Source organism: Paroedura picta, chromosome 1 (genome assembly GCF_049243985.1).
Source record: "Paroedura picta isolate Pp20150507F chromosome 1, Ppicta_v3.0, whole genome shotgun sequence".
NCBI classification, from domain to species: Eukaryota; Metazoa; Chordata; class Lepidosauria; order Squamata; family Gekkonidae; genus Paroedura; species Paroedura picta.
Genome location: NC_135369.1, coordinates 72,703,770 through 72,723,809, shown reverse-complemented (window position 1 = coordinate 72,723,809; position 20,040 = coordinate 72,703,770). Strand labels below are relative to the sequence as shown.

Below are 20,040 nucleotides of genomic sequence, written 5' to 3'. Positions count from 1 at the left end.
TCTTGCCTATTTCTCCCATTTTGCAGATCTACTGATCCACCCTCTAAGGCCTGGTTAAGAATTAGCTATACAAGGCAAGGAAAGCCCCTACCAACAGTCCAAATGGACAATGAGCAGTTTACTCAGGCTGCTGGAGATGGAGCCTCAGACACAAAATACTAACAAGCATAATCCTATGCATATTTATGCAGAGGTAATCCCTACTGTTTTTAGTAACGCTTACTGCCAGGTAAGCCAGCATGCAGTGCTGCAGCCAAAGGACATTCCAATGGATCAACTGTACAGTCATGATTCCCCTCTAAAAAAAATCACCTATAAGAATGAAAAATGGGATCCTTCAGCAGAAACAACTTGGTTCTTCATCTGCACCCTCCCATGCTTACATGACACAACATTTCAGTGACAGACACTATTTTTTTTTTTAAAAAAGGAACACAGACCTTGTGGTAAAGTGTGTGGTGTAACAAGATGGCCAATTTCACTCAGCCTTATTCACAGGTCTTGACATTTACTATTGAAAATATGTCTTAGCATTCTTCTTTAATTCCCAAGACCTGTGCCAGCCCTTGCAACTATCTTGAAATGGGAAAATTAATCTTAGTCAAAGGAACAGGCACAGGATCTTTGAATGACAACGTGATGCCATTTTTTTGCACAAAAAGGAGCAATTCAAAAACTTTCCCACATATAATACAGAGGTTTCATTGCTGACAGTGACAAAACTTACTATTACATAGGCAGCAACGAAGCCAAGCAACTTAGGCAGTGGTATTTATAGGCCACCACTAGATGGCACAATGAGAGGGGGAAAATCCTCTTCAAAGCATAAAACACCTGAAATGTGGATGGTTCTTCCAGAGTTTTCACACTTTATTCTATCTGGACACTCTTATTAGCATTTTGGTAACAAGAAAACATATTTTAATTTTCACATCTGCAAAAAATATTGTGACTTTGTTGAACACAATTATTTGAATTATTCATATTTCAAACATTATCTCCTCCAAACTGGGTGCCTTAAAAACACCTGTTACTATCACTGGCCATAGAGCTTCAATTCAGAGCAAACTTTCATGCCCATTAAATCAATAGGTCTCATATATTCAATTTCCTCTGGGCTATACTCCAATTAAATGAGAAAGGAATGATAAGGCTTTACACATCTGTGCGTTGTTGTTGGTTTTTTTTTGGGGGGGGGGGTGCTGCTTTATGGTGATGCCAAAGAGAATTGATGAGATGAGGCTAGCCTACACTATCCAGGTCAGGGCCCAATGCTGTACTAATGCACAAATCAGCATGTAACTATTGTTACTAAGTCATGCTAGTGACAGTATTTCATAGACTTTAGAATGCTGTGCCAAGGACTGAGGTTGGGGAAACACATAAGAAGTGGGAGCAGAAGTAACAGCCAAGAATAATGCTGCCTTCTTGTGATCTACAGCACCTATGTTCTTGAACTCTTTTCCAAATTCATGGAATGTTTTCCAAATTCATAAAAATGCCACAGTATCTATTAGGCTATCAGATTCAGTACTTCTATAGCAAACTCATGCCTGGTACTACACAGCCCTGCATGTATATTACTGAAACAGTAAGAAAACTGTCACTTGGAAGTGAGGGGCAGTTATTCTTTGCCAAGTTGCCCCCACCTCCATCCAGCATCAATAGATTAACATTCCGAGCATTAATGATACCACATCAGAACAGACAGGGGGGAAAAAAACTTTAATATAATTTTTTTGAGTAATGGTCTTTACTTCATAAGTAGAATGAAAGACAGCAATTCGTTTTTAATCCTTCTTCCTCAGATCTGGGAGCGGAAAGGATGTTGTGCTGTGCTAGGATGTTTTAAGAACTTCTCATACAAAGGTCTGGGCAATGGCCAATACTTTGGAGACTTCCTTACGCTTCCTCAGGAAAGACGGAATGGGGGTTTTAATTCTTGTCCCTACCGGGTTCCCATTATCTTCAATGAGTACCACATTGTTGGAATCAAACCTGGGAGTCATGCGAGGGCCAGGCATCCGGTGGCCAACAATTAAGGCCTTCTTCTTCTCTCCTTTGATAGCCAGAAGGATTTTATCTCCCACTTTGCCCACTCCGCTTTTGTTGTAAACGTGAATGCACCTCGGTGGCCGGTGATATGGCGTGTTCCCCAAGGTGCTGTTATCTACCACTCGTACCCGGGTCATCTTCTGTATCGCACTGCACGTGCCACTGATGCTGGTAAAAGAGAGCAGTGAGAATGGTTAGACAGACTTCTGTGCTTAGAAATGTGGCCATGTACAAGTCTCTTTGATTCACTGTTTCTTTAAAATGATAACTGAGAAGTGAAATGGATACAGTTTCTGGTACCTGATACTTTCACTACAGTCCTAAACATTGTACTCTTCTAGGGCTTAGAAGGGCGTGATTGCACTTAAGATTGAAACTCCAATAAGAACTGGCTTCTTTGCCATATTTATATCCAAACAGGAGGCTACTGTTGAGTAGAAACTAGTAGGATGAAATATGTTGTTATGGTATATATGGGCGGGATGGGGGGGTCTCTTACCCACAAAGAATAATGGGAATCTTGCAACTAAGAGAAGCAATCCTCAGTATTCAGAAGTATGTCTCAAGGGATTCAATCAGACTTAACTCTCAAGAAAGTTTGGACTGAGGCCACTGAGTGACTTGAGTGGTCAGCAAATCCCCTGCACTGCTTTTTTCCCCTTTCCACAAGACCAAGTTAATGTAAGTAAAATTATTTTTAATGAGATTAAAAAGGCAAAGGGACAGAAAAAAGGACTTAGTGATAGTGAAAAATGTTAAAACTATACTGTGTCCCAATTACTAAATTGTTTTCAAGGAATTTTATAACCCAGAATTCAAGAAATAAAATGCCCTAAAATTCAGCACAAACAGCATAAAACCTATTAAATGTGAGCAAATATTCATAGACCCATCAAAATCACATGACACTAAATTTCATAATTTAATGTATTTAATTTAATTTAATGTATCCATTCATTGTTTTGTCTCTTAGAAACCTATCGTTATTGTATGCTATGGTCCCGTGCATATTTTGTCAGATTATTATTTTATGATTTTTAGAATGTTTGTCAATGGCTGTATATATTAGTTTAGCTAAATTTTACATGAATGATGAATTCCTTATTTACTGATACATTTCAAAACACATTTTGCTTGTGGAAACCTATGCGGGGAAGCATAACAAGAATTCTGTATAGAAGTAATACTGTACAGTTTCTAATCTGATGAGCCAGGTTTGATTCCTTACTCCTCCACATGCAGCCAGCTGGGTGACCTTGGGCTAGTCATAATTTTCAGAACTGTCAGTCTCACCTGCCTCCCCTCCCTTGTGGGGAGAGGAAGGGAAGGTGATTGTCAGCTGCTTTGAGACTCCATTGGGTAGTGAAATGCAGGGTATAAAAAGCAACTCTTCTTCTATATTTTTACAAACATGTTTGACTCCCCATGCTTTACCTTTGACTTCTGAAGCTGCTCATCTGACAAACATTTTGTGCACTGCTGTTAGAATGAATGGTTTTGTATCTTTATGGGCTTCAACAACGACTCTTCAGAGCACTCATGGACAGCAATCCTGATCATGTCTACTCGGAATCCTACAAAAGTCTACTTATTTGGGCTTACTTCTAGGAATGTGTTCTTGGGAGATAAAGACTTTGTCCTTGCCTAACACCTACTGAGCAAAACTACAGCCCTGCATGAATTGATTGTGGACTCAACCATACTGCATTTCTGTAGTGGAATGCAACTTGTCTTTCAGGGAAACTTCACTTCCATTAGTGAAACTACAAGCCCCAGAATTCCCTGGAACGCAGTATGAGTGTGACTGTCACCAGGGAGGGGGGGGGGAGAGAAGAATAGAGCACCTGTGTTTTATCTGCTGCAGAAGAAATTTCTGCCTTGTAGATTACTCATGGCAGGTTGAAAAGATTCTTCATATCACCAACTCACACGGGCTTCATCTGGCAGCATGCTGGTAACGAACTCCTTAATTTACACCCAGGAAATCATGCCTTTTTGTGAGCCAGGAATTGATACATCACCCTTTCATTGATTGGGTCAGCCTTCTGATTCCAGACCCTTGCAAGTCAAGATTGTGGGATGTGCGCTCAGAGGAGCCCAAAAGGCCAGACTTGGCAGCAAAAAAAAAAAAAAAAAGAGCAAATGGATCGCAAGATGTCTGACTAGCCAATGTGACTGAGGGCTGCTGAAGTTGCTAGCCTCTGCTGTTATCCCTTCTGGCTTCATTAGATAAAGCCAAATATAGAATTAAAGCTATAATAACATAATGGATTCTTTTTTTAAAAAAGAGAGAATATACTGTGGCAAGACAAGCAGCAAAACAATTTTAAGCCACACAAAGGAGAGCGGCAGGTTTAAGAGGTGTTTTGCTGATTGATTTTTACTTATTAGTGAAAAGTAAGACTACAGACAAGGTATTAGTCCTCAAAGAGCACTTACCATACCTATGCAAACTAAGATCTGCAAAAGCAGCCTACCTGCCTGCCTGCCAGACATACACAGGTTCCAGTTGCCAGACTGGGCTTAAAGGCAGCTTCTCCATTTGTTTGCACTGGCCTTTCAAGTAGAGCACAATAAACAGTCAGAGAGGGCTCTCCCCATGCAGGAGTGCTCTCATTCCACAAAGCATCTATTGCTGAGGAATCATAAATGTCAAGAATCTGTTTTCCCTCTTGAATGTGAAGTTATTTGACACTGTGCATTACTCTTACCAAGAGCTGCACAACAAAGGAGGAAGGGCACATACTGATCTGCCCTTATTTAAACTTCTATAAGGAACATTTCATGAACAGATGATGGTGACGTGCCAGACTTTCATCCTGTCCTTCCTCCAAGGAACTCAACACACATATTTAACCCTTACTCCATTTTGTTCTCACAATAACGCCTTTAACACATGTGTGGCTTAGTGAAAAAAGAACCGATCCATGGTCACCAAGTGTAGTTTATGGCGGAATTGGGACTTCGGCCTGAGTCTCCCAGATCTTGATCCAACATTCTAGCTAGATACCACACTGACACTATGTCAGGTTACTGAAGACATCTGAAGTCCTACTGCACTTTTTTTTAACTTTCTGTATTTTTTCAACATTCAGATCACCTGATGAACTTAATTGTGTGTAGAATAAATTTAAAATATATATGTCTTGATTCTGAAATATTATTTTCCCTCATGAAAAAGCATTCTCCAGCAGCCAAGGGAGCAAAGAAGGGAGGTGTGATCCTTTTCCCTATACCTCACATGTGTACACGGGCTACATTTGCACAATAGTTATTGGGAGAACAGTATTGGCATAGTTAAATCTCTAGGTGATGGCAGAAACCACTGAAGAAAAGCTGGACTGCCCACATAATACCTCATATGTGCACACACACCATATCCACAAAATGGATAACTATAACATGATCTGGAGTGAGATCACTGATCCTTGCACCCTAGCATGATTTACTTAAGAGTGGCAGAAGTTCTCCAGGGTCTCAGACAGAAGTCTAACCCAGCACTGCTACCTAAGATACTTATAAAGCTTCCTCTGCTACATTTTTATGTATCTAATTGCTTTCACGGGATCAGGGCAACTCAAAACCTTTATATACATGACTGATAACAATTTTAGAAATCTCATTAGTTGGAGAGCAGTAAAATGCAATTAGCCACAGGCCTATTTATTTGGCTGACAGGCAGGTTCTGGGCAGTTCACAAAAATCATCAATTAAAACACTCACCGTATAGTTTAATTAAAACTTCCACAGTCAATTAACCATTTTTACAGCCCATAAGACTAACAGCAGAATTTGCTTGGTTCAAGTATTGGCTCCTGTGATCAAGTGGCAGGCATAGCCCAGTTTCACATGGCTGCAGTAATGTACCTTCTTTGGACCAGGAACAGCAATGTGGCTCTATGCAGCTGCCTCTCTTGGCCTGAAAGGACTAGCAGTGCTATTTAGAGTTACTCTAGTCAAAGCTCATTGGATTCAAAGAGGCTTAGGTTAGAGCAAATGAGGTGAGGCTAGCCATCCTCTTCTTCCAATTTAAGTGGCTCTTTTTCTAACAGAAGAGCCACTTAAGTTGGAGGAAGGCTCCTTAGACTGAAGGAATGCTTCAAACATGAAGCAAAAAGGATGGTGGTGTATAAATATTTTAATAAATAAAAGCTTTGATCAGTGGAGTGGTAGAACAGAGGTCGGATCGACCCCAGTCTACACGGGTGCAACAGTAGAAGACACGGCTCAGACAGTGCAGCAGAGTTCTTCCCTGTTCTGGGGAGAAGTGATACAGAGATGTTCTACAAAGCTATAGCGATTTTAAACTTGTATTCGTGTTTACACAGCAGTCTATAAAATGCTGTCATATTTTATATGATCTGAGCAACATGGAACCCAATACCAAATGAACTCTTAAACTAATACATGATTTGTAAAGCATCACAAATCCGGCCAGGTGATTTGAATCTCCTGGCTTTAATAACTGTATGTTCATTACATGGAGAAACCTGCAGACTGGAATGTGCCAAAGGAACTTGTGCCAATGCCAATTTCCCCCTCCCTCAGCAGACCTCCAATGAGCCCCTTGTGCAGTTTCTTAGAGTTCCTTCTCCCCTGGGAACAACATATTGGGGATCATGTTTAGCTTCAGATGAAATCCCTTCCCTCAGTAGGTTAATGCTGGGCCAAACTCAACAGAAGTAGCAAAGTTAGAATGAGTTGCGGTTTTGTTACTTACAGCTATAGTAAAACTGGACCAAGTTCCTTTAGTGAATATCTGAAGTATCACAGAATGGAATGGCATGGAAATGGTTAACATGTTAGGATCCAAGTAAGCAGATGGAGGTATTATGTTTTCAATTTAAATGAACCTTTATATTGCTTTTGAATAATTATTTTTGGCAATAGAAGAAACCCAGTTGTCTTATAAATTCTATATAGTCATGAAATATGACCTTATACATGACTAGTTAGTGAAATATTTTTACATCATTTTAATTGGTATTTATTGGTTTATCCACCTGGAGAGGTGGCATAAAATGTCCTAAAACCAAACTTTTAATATGTGATGTAGCAATTATGGCTGCCCTAAAGAAGAAGGAAAAATCGTGCATAGGAGAGGCGAATATTATAAGCTGCTCTGTGTTCCTGCTGGAGAGAAAGGCAAGGTACAAATGAATTCAATAATAAATAAATAAATTTGGTTGGTTGATTCTCTTAGTAAAGAGAAAGATTCTCTGATGAAAGGCAGCTTCCCTACCCAGGAATAAATACCTGAAATTGCGCTGATTGGTTGCTCTGCTTATTTGGGTTAGGAATACCCCTGTACACTTTTTCAAAAGAGCCATCAGGATTCTCTTAACAAGCCCTAGGCAAAAAATAAAGAATGATTATTGACCAATTGCATTTTTTATAGAGTTTGAACCGAGTTTGCACTGCGGACATATAAGGGATGGGATGCTGGATGGTCTCCTGAAGGGCCTCTCAAAGCACACAATGTATTGTGAACAAAGCCTAGAAACATTCCCTTTCCCAAATAACATTACCAAATATGCTATTCCAATCTTAGCTGTATTTGTTGCTGTTAATCCCCCTACCTGTAGGCAACATTTAAGACAATCTGTTTCAATGTAACTGAAGGAGTATGCATCTGCCCATGCTAAACCTCTCCATTCCTATTTGTACCCAGAGTTGAACTTTGTTGGTCTTGGGAGTTGCCGCTGGACTTAAACGTCGTTCTCCTGTCTATTTAACTTTTATATTTGTCTATTGATTGCCAGCAAATTTGGAAAACTCAACAATGACCACAGGATTGGAAAAGGTCAGTTTACATTCCAATCCCAAAGAAGGGCAATGTCAAAGAATGTTCATACTACCGCACCATTGCACTCATATCTCATGCTAACAAAGTTATGCTCAAAATCCTACAAGCTAGGCTCCAGCAATATGTGGACCGAGAACTTCCAGAAGTACAGACAGGATTTCGAAGAGGCAGAGGAACTAGAGATCAAATTGCCAACATACGCTGGATCATGGAGAAAGCTAGGGAGTTCCAGAAGAACATCTACTTCTGCTTCATTGACTATGCTAAAGCCTTTGATTGTGTGGAGCACAACAAATTGTGGCAAGTTCTTAAAGAGATGGGAATACCAGAGCATCTTATTTGTCTCTTGAGAAATTTATATGCAGGTCAAGAAGCAACAGTGAGAACCGAGCATGGAATCACTGATTGGTTCAAAATTGAGAAAGGAGTTCGGCAAGGCTGTATACTGTCGCCTTGCCCATTTAACTTGTACGCGAAGCACATCATGAGAAAGGCGGGGTTAGATGAGTCACAAATTGGGATCAAGATTGCAGGGAGAAATATCAACAACCTCAGATATGCAGATGATACCACTCTAATGGCAGAAAGTGAAGAGGAACTAAAGAGCCTGTTGATGCGGGTGAAGGAGGAGAGTGCAAAGGTTGGCTTGAAACTCAACATCAAGAAAACGAAGATCATGGCATCCGGCCCTCTCAATTCCTGGCAAATAGATGGGGAAGAAATGGAGATAGTGACAGATTTTATTTTCCTGGGCTCCAAGATCACTGCAGATGGGGACTGCAGCAAAGAAATTAAAAGATGCTTTCTCCTGGGGAGAGAAATCTCTGGGGAATGGTAGAGGGCAGGAAGGCCTGAAGGATCATTGTCCATGGGGTCGCGATAGGTCGAACATGACTTTGCACCTAACAACAACAAAATTGATTGATATTGATGATTTACTACCAGTCGTGGATCTTGACAACTGCCTTAAAACCAATCTCAGCTATAATCTCCTAGTTACTTAGTAACTTGACTGTAACCAGCCCTTCCAGGAAATTATCACCCACCACCACCACCACCACCTATATGTACTGATTGAGGAAATTCTGTTTCACAGCATCTGACCAAGTGTGCATGCACATGAAAACTACAGGCATATCGATTAAAACTCTGTTGGTCTTAATGGTGCCATTCCTTGCTCAGGACAAGGTCAATGTAGTTCAGTTATATGTAACATAATAGCACTGTATTTAAAAAAAACTGCACACAACCTATTTAGCAGACTACTTTGGACTGGTTAACAGCTACAGAAACCATATATATTTTAAAATTTCAGTGGCTAGAAGAAATACTTACTTGCTACAATAATTCAAAGGTGGTTAGGAGCAAATATTTAACCATTTATCATCTACGTATTTTTAAGCTATTAGTATCAAAATGATGCATTATTTTTTGTACTTTGTAAGTTATTTTCAATCGGAAAGCACACTGGAAGTGTAATGATTATTTTTTTAATATGCTTAAAACTGCCCATGATGATCCCAGAAACAGAATCGCTGACATCCCTAAAATGATCCATGAACATGTATGTAATTATATTTTCTGCAATTCCCCCCGTTATCACATTCTACTTTGACAAGCATACAATTATTTTTAACCTTTGTTTTAACCATGTCAAGACCAGTCTATCTTTGGACCTGTGCATCCCTGTTTAACTCTTCACTCCCCTAAATTTCTATTTCTTAGAAACAGAAAAAAGTTACAAGCATGTAATGCAACAAAGTCGCTCTAAGCAAAAACCTGTCACTTTCCTGAATTGTTCTTATACCAGGAACAGAAAATTCAGATTGTCAATAGGAATAAATTATTTTAGATGTTTTTTTTTAATGATATATCAGTGTTTCTTCATATATCATATTTTGGCTATACAATTTGTGTTTCAGCTATCAAAGGTCTAAGTCAGGGGGAGTCAAACTGCGGCCCTCCAGATATCCATGGACTACAATTCCCATGAGCCCCTGCCAGTGAATGCAGGCAGGGGCTTATGGGAATTGTAGTCCATGGACATCTGGAGGGCTGCACTTTGACTACCCCTGGTCTAAGGATACCACAAAATTCCAGGTACCTCTTAAGTTTCATGCAATCCACAAGAGAGTGCTTTTGGCATACATATCAATAACTACAATGTTAGAGCACTGACCATAAAAGTTCATAAATGAATTAAATGTTATTTTTTCGATAATCTGCAATCCAAAGACATGTGTGCTGTACTTGAAAACGGTCTCCTCCTTCCTTGCCAAACTCTCTCCAGTGATCATCTGAAAACTATTTCCTCCTCCAACTGGTGCACAGAAGGAGATGGGGAATGACCAAGAGAGCAGATAGGAAGGAATCCTTTCCTTGCCTATTTATACTCTTCTCATAGTTCAGTCATTTATGACATGCTAGTTTTCAGGCCGATTATGGCTTTTCAATCCTTTTCATCAAGCCCACTCAATCAAAATAACTGTTCAGGCAAAAATCTAATCCATATTCAGCATAAAACAGTGGTTCTGTGACATATTTGTAACACACTTTCCATAACTGTGTATCTGTAGTTCTGGTAAATGGCAATTATACAGACCGTTCTTTTTCCAATTTATGTTAGGATTGCTGCATTTAACCTCTAGTAATAAATTTGGTTTTGTTTTATTTTAATGTGAACTAAAATCAACTACTCTAAAGCAAGAACTTATCAGTCTATCCCATTCCCTTCAATGTACCAGGAACTATTTGGGCTCAATACAAATTTGGCATAAATGGCATGAGGCAGTGGTCCCCGACCTTTTTATCACCGGGGACCACTCAACGCCTTTTACTGAGGCCCGTGGGGGGGGGGGTAGTGTACTCCTCTACTCTCAACCACTGCCCTAACGCTCTCTGGTCGCTATGGTAATGTTTAAACATCCCTTCAAAATAAGATACAGACACGCCACAACAATGAAGTGTGTTGTAAAGGGCTGGGGGGGGATGAAGTAAAGGGCCGGTGGGGGGGGGGGGAGAAGGCGTCCTTCGGGGCCCACCTCCAATTAGTCGAAGGACCACATGTAGTCCGCAGCCCACAGGTTGGGGATCACTAGCATAAGGGACAGAGACAAAAATCTGTTTGCTTCAGGTCAGGATTAGATGCTGGAGAGAAACGCAGAAGCAAAACTAATGAACTGGAAGGGGTGGGTCCCAGTGAAGAAACAAATATAGAAAAATATAGATGCACTGGGAAACCAATATGGCAATAAAATATCCAAATTGGACTTATATAGAGTCTTTTCTCTTCAGTAATTCTTTTATTCTTATTATTTCACAGCTTTTGTCCCACAGCTTTTTCAAGGGACAAAAGTTTTTATATTTAAGAACCAACTTCAACTTATTAAGGAATCTCTTGATAGAGTATAAGGTCATGCTAACAATAGCTAAACTTAGCTTGTTGAGCTTCAGACGCTAGAGAGAAATGCAGGACTCCTTCATAATGTAAATGGGGGGGGGGGGAGAAGTAGCAGATAAGAAGCTGCTTAATCCTTCCTTCACCAGCCATTTTTCTCCTTCAAATGAACCTCCCCCATGGACATATTCCATATCCCTTCCCCAACTTTAGCAGTAAAATCCAGCATTGCTAAGTGGAAAAATGTTTTTTTGGGGGTGGAGCTGAGGGAGACCCCCCCCCTGGAAGTTAACCACTACTCCTGCAAGGTCCCCACAAACTTGTATACATATTATTTTGTTATATGTGGAATATGCATAGAGATTCCTTTTCTCTCTTTTTTTCAGCAATTGAACGGCAACAGAAATCCTTCCAAGGATACAGACCACTTCTGTCCAGATTGAAAAGAACTCAGCATAGTGCACAATTCAAGGGTGCTACTGGTTAAACACCATTCTCTCCAGCCTCCTCCTCCTGACAGTAAGACCAATGCTATCAAAATTGCTGTGTATAAATGGCTCAGCAACTGCCACACTTAAAATATTACTGAGAGCAACAGAGATATCAAGCTATCATAGATACAAAAGCGTGTGTGTGTGTGTGTTGTCAGCACGTGACAGGGGGTCATTTCTCCCCCCCCCTTTTTTTCCATGGTGTTTACTTTCCAGAAGAGCAGCATGAATATTGACATGGTTAAATATTCATGTAAATAATTTAACAGGCAAAAAAGGACAACTCCTTTTCTAACAGAACAGCTTCCCAGCACAACTGCACAACATTGTTCAACTTATGGTGCCATTTAGCTTTTTGGGGGGAGGGGACTGATTCCTACCCTAGAGAATGTTCTTTCACCACTCATCTAAATAATATGGAAGTAGATCTGCAGTTGAGCAAGCTGCTGAAGTGCAAAGGAAGGGAAATGCTCCCAATTACTCCAAAAGGTCATTATAATCTGCCTGCCACTCACCCTCCAGCCAGCTCTCACTTTGATTTCATTCCTGACTACTAAATGGGCAACCATCTGGTGCACGTTCTACACTAAACCCAATAATACAGCTAGATGAATGCTTACTACCCTACAGAGGTCCCATTTTTTAGCAATTGCTAGATGTGATCTAAGATGCTAGAATCAAGATGCCTTTTGTTTGGTTCACTATACTAACTGTGCCATCTTAAATAAGTCTGTTCAGAATGTTGCTTCTAGGGAAGTCTTTTTAGGATTGCATTATAAGCATGATTTCCTCTCCACTCACGCAAACAAATGTTTGAAAGTGGCATTCCAAGAGGAGGGTACTCAAATTCTTTTAGCTTAACACGCTTGTGCAAGCATCCAGTGCTTATCGACTGACTCTGCTTTTGAGAGCTGCCTGGAAATATTTGGACCAAGTAAGAAAAATTACAAGTGAGCTATTGCCTAACATTTTTATTTACAGATCAAAATGGGGGTGGGAATCAAGATGGGTAGCCATGTAAGTCTGTGTAGAACAAAAGAAAAGTCCGGTGGCACCTTAAAGGCGAAGAAAAATTGTGGCGGTGTATGAGTTTTCATGAGTCATTGTTCAGTTCTTCAGATACATGGGGGGAAATCAGAATTAGCAGAAGAAACAAAAATTTAAAGGGTCCAAATGTCCTGCTGTTACTGGCAGGAGATACTGGAGAGAAATGTGATAAGCAATTAAGGGTGATTTTCAGGGTCAAAGGGCAGGACAAAGAATACACTGCCAAGTGCTTGATACATATTAGTCAACTCTGAATTAAGAAGCCTAATCCAGGCTATGAACGGCTCTAAACCAATCAACTTCCTCAAGCTGCAGTCTCAATTACTAACTGGTACAGACAGTACCTGAGATTGGATTCAAACTTGGCCAGTGCTATGGAAGCACTGTGCATCTCAGTCAGATCCCTGAGTTTAGTCCCCCATCTAACAAGAAGGAATATTATTTCTCACATAGATGAGAGAGAATAACTATAAAAACTGAAAAACATCTTGCAAATTAAAGGTGTTGCACTAGTATCTATTATATTTTTATCTTGCTGTTCTTTCAAAGCTCAAGGTGACCTATGTTTCTCACAACAGCTCTGTGAGGTAGGTTAGATGAAGTAACTGGCTCAAGGTCATACAGCAAAATCCTAAACTAAGACTCCTAATTCAACCTTCACCACACTGTAAATGCTCATGTGCAAGATCCTTCGAGCCCAAAGGGATGTAGAACCCAATCTTATACTTCCTGAAAAGCAACTTCTACTGAGCACAACAGGGCAGTCTCCCACATAAAGTAAGCATGTTGTTGTTGCTAGTTGCAATGTCATGTCCATCCCATCGTGACCCTATGGACAATGATCCTCCAGGTCTTCCTGTCCTCTACCATTCCCCGGAGTCCATTTAAGTTTGCACCTACTGCTTCAGTGACTCCATCCAGCCACCTCATTCTCTGTCGGCCCCTTCTTCTTTTGCCCTCAATCACTCCCAGCATTAGGCTCTTCTCCAGGGAGTCCTTCCTTCTCATGAGGTGGCCAAAGTAAGCATAGGACACAACATTTCTCATAAGCAGGGCTGTACTGAAGCAGATATTATCCGTTTTTTGAATGGTTCCAAGTAAAGCAATATAGAGGCTTTTATACAGTGATTTTCATTCCATTAATGAGCCATCTCTGAAGCAATTTGGTCATTCCAAATGACATTTTTGGTGGTATAAGGGTGATCCGGCCCTTCCTTTCAGTTCCTGGGATGAGCCAAGAGTAAAATATTACACTGGCACAGGATGGGGCAGCCAGAATATTTCAGGAAAGGAGAAAACAGAAAACTAGGGCTGCTCAGGCAGAATAGGAAAGAAGAACAGAGAGTAAATCTTGCCTCTGAGGGGACTGGTACATCATAACTTGTAACTCTGGTAAGAAGCCCACCCCTTATTTGTTTGTTTATTCGATTTAATCCCCACTACTCTTGGCCAGGTCAGTTTGTGGAATGTTACAAATTAATACCATCAGGTCTCCAATAAAATATGATACAATAAAACAAAAGACCCTTAAAAATACAAACTACAACCAGTGCAAAGAACAGCAGTGAGGTAAGCCAATCACCATTTCTTTCTTTACACCCTTTCTTTATCTTCCTGTTACCATGTTGGGCATACATGCCCCATCCTTGTCCTTTTAGCTTCTCATGTCACTGAAAGCCAGGCTGCAAAGATATAGATGTTGATGATTTCTACAGCCTGTCCCACACCAAGCTACCTCGCTCCTCCTCTCAAAAAATAGATATCAGCTTTGGAAAACTCAGTCATTACAGGTGTCTTTGCAATACTGTTCTGAAATAAAGAAATCCACACAGTGGCCTGTGGAACTGTACATTCCAGGAAACGTTTCATGTAAAAGCTGAGGCTATTGCACTTACACATAACATACACACTCACTTGAGATTAAGACCTGATTCAGATATGCAGGAGAATTAGCTGGGCCCAACGGGTGGAGTGGGAAACACACTGCTTCTGAGTGCAGACAGCAGATCACGGAATCCTCCCCTGCATTAAAAGCTCCCTCCAAACACAAAACCAACACAACAAGCAAAGACCTTTCTCCCTGTAGTGCTAGCTTTATACATGGGACAAAGGTACATTCAAAGCTGAAACCTGCAATTTAGCAGGAAGGATTTATTTACTATATGGCAGGTGTGTAACATAGCCAGGAGATTTTAGTATTGCCTGGCGGCCAGGTAAGGCTGGGGCCATGAAGGAAATAGTATAGACCGCTGGAAAGTTATAGGTTGCTGAAGGGAACTTGCTCCCTAACAAAAGCGCTGGTGCTGGCTGGCTGCGTAACTTATTTCGGACGGGAGGCCGCCTGTTCCCTTGCGAGAAAACCCTATGGAGTTGAACTGGTTGGGCACAGGCTTGCAGCCCGACTAGGAAGTCCCACCGGTCTCAGGGACACTGTCCCTGACTACTTCGGCCGCTCCCAGCGCAATCCCAGGCAGAGCTACTGCAGTCTCCACCCTCCGACTTCAGACCGGAGTGACTCTGCACATGACTCGTGGGGTCGAGCCCCACCGAGGTGGACGGGACTTCCCCCCTTGCCACGCTGCACGATGGAGCGGCGCGACCCGGAGGCCAAACTGCCGCTCGAGCTCAGCTGCCCCCACCGCCGCCAGACCCCACCCAGCACCTGCCCACGGAGCCGCCCCGAGGAGACCGGACCAAACCTCAGCAGACCGTTCTACCGCCTCTCCCGGTCACGCGCGGGCTTTCCGGGCCCAGGAGTTCTCCCCAGCACGCGTGCGCAGGAGCGAGCCTTTGCAGGGAAAGACAACCTCCTTCCTCCTCCGAGGGCGCGCACGCGTAGAAGACAGCGAAGCGCAGTTCCCCCGCCCCCCTTTCCCGGTCTCCTGCCTGTGCCGGGCGAAAGGCCACGCCTCCTTCTCCTCTCCCTGCCCCCGCCTCCTCCTCCTTCCTCCAACCTGGGCGCCGGAGTCAGGAGAGGCGAGCTCGAGAGGAGAAGGGGCTCCGGGGTCTCTCCCTGAGCCATCGGCGTCCCTTGGGAAAGGGGGCGTCCGCCGCCGCCCAGAACGGGGGCAGAAGGCTAGGAGGAGCCGCTCTGCGTCTGACACCGGGGTAAGGCGCCGGGCTGCTCGGAGTTGCAGTGCATTGCCCTCCCTCCGTCCTCCTGCGGCAGCAGCTCCCGAGACCTGTCTCTAAGGGAGCCAGAGGAGCAGGGTCCTCCCCCCCCCCCCCCAGCCCCCGCTTTCCCAGGCCGGTCTCTGTTTACTCACCGCTGGGATCTGCGCCGGGGGAGGGGGGCCGCTCCTACCGCCGCCTCCTCCTCCTCCGGCGAGAACAATGGCAGCGGCGGCGACGGCGGCAGCGCCCCGGATCCCTGGCTCGCCGGCGGGCAGCGGCGGACGCCTTGGCCGCTTCTGCCTGTGGGGTGCGCGCAGGGAGCCGTCGTGCCCTTCTGCGGAGCCCTGCGGCAGACTCGGGGGCTGGATCCAACCCGCCCAAGCAGGGCGGCCGCCGCCTCCGCTCCGGCTCGGAAGCGGCGTCTTTCTCCCCTGGCTCGCGGGACACAATGACAGTCATTCACGGGCCCCCTCGCCGCGCGCCCCGGCACATTGTCAAAGGGGCGGGGGGGGGGCAAGAAGAGGCTTTGTTCGCCACCAGGCAGGCATCGCACCGATCACGCTCGGCAGGGCTGGCTGGTGCGAGTGTCTCGGAGGGGAGGGGAGGCGGCGGCGGCGGCGGAGTGCTTCTTTGTTGCTGTGGCCCATCTTGCTCGTGTGATCGTCATGGTGGCGATGCGACTGCAGTCAAGCCCCCCGCGTCCTTTAGCAGAAGGCGCGGTAGGGGAGGAGAGAGCCTTTTCGCCGGGCAGCTTTCTCTGTTCCTCGGCTTGGGCTGGCCCCCATCCGAAAAGGCACCTCGCACTTCTGGGAGATGGGCCGAAAGAGGCACGCAGGGGCAGAGGACGCCCAATCCTTCCCCTCCCCGTTTGTTCTGAAGATCATCGGCAGCGGAGTTACTCACGGGAGCCCCGTGGGGTGTACCCGGGAGGCATGGCCCTTAGAAAGGGACGCAGACCTCCTCCTCCTCCTTGTGCTAATGCAGCCATTCGCATTTACCAGCTGGGCTACTTTTGGAACCAGCAAGCCATTCTAGGCGTCAGCCATTGTGGGAGAGTGTGTCAGAAGGAAAATCTAGGTTAGATCTGCTAAAGCCCATTTTAAACATTTGCTGCTTTCCTGCCCTCAGCTATTTAATCTTCTCCCTTGCTTCTTCTTTCTCCCATTTCTACACGCATGGTTTCACTGCAGTGTTATCTTCCACCTCCTTCTAGGGGTCCCCCCAGGTGCTTCACCTGCTGCCGTTGACTATAAATAAAAAGTTAGCTCAAATGCAAAGGAAGGCACATTTGGAAAGCACAAAGAGAGGAGGGGAGTGAACCCTCTGATGCTCTAGTTTATTACTACAGTGTTGTGCATTTTTAAAAGACCCATTTCCATTCATGTTAATGGCCATGCCAATGGCTTGCTCGGAGTGTTGGTCTGCTATTGTGGGTGTGACCGGATCTGTGTGTGTCACCGGCTAATGAGAACCACTGGAGGTGTCTTGGTTGCTGTTGGTGCAGCAGACTTTGGAATGCGGAATATTTTTTGTTGTTGTTAGATAGCATAAAGCTTGCCTCTGGCTTCAGTTGAATCTGAATCTCACATTGGTAGGTTCGGTTGTTTTGGGGTGTTGCGAAGGCTGGTAATCCGGTAACCAATACATATTGAGAAAGGAGGCCTACAACAATCTTCTAGCTGCATCCTAATTACATTTACTTTGGATGGTGGGTGGTAATCCACTGTGAGCCTCTGCAAGAGTGAGGTGAACTATAAATGAAGTAGATACATAATTTCTAAATCAGTAATGAGCTGTTAGGAATGCTACTGTTTTACAGATATTTTTGGAAACATAAAAATATGTACAAAAATTTTTAAAACTGATCACAGACTCTTGTACCTTAATTACTGGGCTATTTGTCATTTATGTAATACTTTTAATTTACAGGTTGCTTTACAGTGTGACTGTTTATCTTGAGAACAATCTGGGAGGGATGTCACTGTTATTCCCATGTTACACGTGAAGCGCTAAAGAATTCCTCGCTTGCCAACGATATTACAAGTCCAGGTTTGATGGCAGGACTTGAACACATAGTCTCCCAGATCTGACTAGTGATTATTGTGATTGGCTGATATGAAGACCTGTCCAGACAGCATTGTCTCCACTGTACTGTATTATATTAGAACTGGAGACCCGAAGGAAAGAAGTTAGAATAGACTTAAGGATTTCGTGTAGTGGGCGCTGGTTTCAGAATACGGCTAGTTGATTGCTCTAGAGGCAGTGATTGGTAGTGAATGCCTTTGTGGCACATGGTTCTTTGTTTAATAAAAGTTGTTTAAAAGAGGGTGTATCTGTCACTTTTTCAATTGACATTCTCATTGGCTGGCAGTAAATACCAAAGACAGAGGGCTGGACTGTTTTATTGAGTGTAGGCATTGCAGAAGTAATTAGCCCAGTTCTGCTTCAAAGGGCTGTTTGTCACCTAGCGATCTTTGGGTGAAGAAACATCATTTGAGTTAAACGGGTCATGAACTAACATGCTTTCATACAATTGACATGACAGCACTTACGTTTTTATAATGCCATTTTATTCCTTGTGTAAAATGAAAGGTGCTTGTTTCCAGGAAGACTTTTGAGTGTCAGGTATCTAAAAACAATTTGTTAGGATTTTCTTTCATTGCCTAAAAGGAAAACTAGTTTAGGATGAAGATGTACAGAATTTATTTCTTAAAAAACACTTCAGAAGTAAAGACACAAAAACTTGAACTGGTATATTCACCATAAAAATGCAAGAATAAAATTTATAAGACAATCCATTACAAAGAATTAAAAATGGTTTAAGATGAAATCATAATCAGCTAATGGGAAATGTGTCTGTCTGATATACTGTTGTCACTGAAATAGCTTGTGCCTAATCTTTGAAATGGCTAAGCTAAATACCATTATTGTTTTTATTACTAAAGTCTAAGCAAATAGGCATAGACTGAAAGATGAAGCCATTTCCAGTAGGGGATCTTGAGTCTATGTAACTAGTGGTGCCATTCTAAGAAAACTTTCCTGGGCATAAGCCTCATCGGATAGGTTTGAGTGGGATTCAGAGAAGACCTTCTTGAAGATAGGAAATGAAATCACACATAACATGTCACTACAGACATTTCTGGGTTAATCACATTTGGGGTACTTTGTGATGTCTCAAATATATATTTTAAGGCCAGAGAAGGTACAAAAAAGGCATAGCAGATCAAGGGGTTTCTTACAATGAAGAAGCCTTTGAGTTTAGAGAAAAGACAGGTAAGTGGAATATGTTAAAAGTGCCTAAATAATGAGAAGCAAAACTCAAAAGAAAGTCAAACTAAAAATTGGGACCTTTTGATGGAACTGATTAGTAATAGTTTTGAGAATGATAATAGATCATAGAATCATAGAGTTGGAAGGGGCCATACAGGCCATCTAGTCCAACCCCCTGGTACCATTCCACACATAGATTCAACTAATTGCTGTGGATCCTATCCTCTGCTACCAACAGGAATTGCTCCCTGCCCTCCTCTAAGTGACAGCCTTTCAAATACTTAAAGAAAACAATCCTGTCCTTTCTCAACTTCCTCTTCTCCAGGCTGAATCTTCCCAAGTCCCTCAGCCTTTCCTCATAAGACTTGGTCCCTTGTTGCTCTCCTGTGCACCCTCTCAATTTTGTCCATATCTTTTTTGAAGGGGAGGCCTCCAGAACTGCAGATAGTACTTCAGGTGAAATCTGACCAATGCGGTATACATCAGGACTATGACATCTTGTGATTTTGATGTGATGCCTCTCTTGAAACAGCCCAAGATCGCATTTGTCACTGCCTACTAATAAAAGAGCCTCTTGTGGCGCAGAGTGGTAAGGCAGCAGAAATGCTCTCTGAAGCTGTCTGCCCATGAGGCTGGGAGTTCGATCCCAGCAGCCGGCTCAAGGTTGACTCAGCCTTCCATCCTTCCGAGGTCGGTAAAATGAGTACCCAGCTTGTTTGCTGGGGGGTAAACTGTAATGACTGGGGAAGGCACTGGCAAATCACCCTGTATTGAGTCTGCCATGAAAACGCTGGAGGGCGTCACCCCAAGGGTCAGACATGACTCGGTGCTTGCACAGGGGATACCTTTTACTAATATTT

General features: G+C 43.1%; 2 protein-coding genes across 4 annotated transcripts in view; one reads left to right on the top strand and one right to left on the bottom strand.

Moving 5' to 3' along the window:
- Positions 1-1,706: 1,706 nt before the first annotated feature.
- MRPL14 (mitochondrial ribosomal protein L14) lies at positions 1,707-15,628 on the bottom strand. Of its 2 annotated transcripts, XM_077342586.1 has the most exons (3): positions 14,379-14,587; positions 7,312-7,405; positions 1,707-2,223 (listed from the first exon to the last, which is right to left on the bottom strand). In XM_077342586.1, the coding sequence occupies exons 1-3, from the start codon at positions 14,431-14,433 to the stop codon at positions 1,860-1,862; spliced, it is 513 nt and encodes a 170-aa protein (XP_077198701.1). In that variant the 5' UTR covers positions 14,434-14,587; the 3' UTR covers positions 1,707-1,859. The 2 variants fall into 2 exon arrangements, with proteins under 2 accessions (XP_077198701.1, XP_077198712.1); XM_077342597.1 differs by lacking the exons at positions 7,312-7,405; positions 14,379-14,587 and adding an exon at positions 15,496-15,628.
- Positions 15,629-15,733: 105 nt separating this feature from the next.
- Positions 15,734-20,040, top strand: part of TMEM63B (transmembrane protein 63B) — a 99,327-nt gene continuing 95,020 nt past the window's right edge. For both annotated transcript variants that reach the window (XM_077342421.1, XM_077342413.1), the window contains exon 1: positions 15,734-15,904. The gene's annotated coding sequence lies outside the window, so the exon portion shown is untranslated. The remainder of the gene's footprint in view (positions 15,905-20,040) is intronic.

What these genes read in the sequence shown, in the direction of transcription:
- MRPL14 (XM_077342586.1), bottom strand. Translation starts at nt 14,433, where the DNA reads ATGTATGCCCAACATGGTAACAGGAAGATAAAGAAAGGGTGTAAAGAA. An exon ending in AGGGTGTAAAGAAAGAAATG is followed by an intron (nt 7,406 to 14,378) that starts GTGATTGGCTTA and finishes TTTTTTGCCTAG; the next exon opens with GGCTTGTTAAGAGAATCCTG. An exon ending in ACCAATCAGCGCAATTTCAG is followed by an intron (nt 2,224 to 7,311) that starts GTATTTATTCCT and finishes CTCTTTTACCAG; the next exon opens with CATCAGTGGCACGTGCAGTG.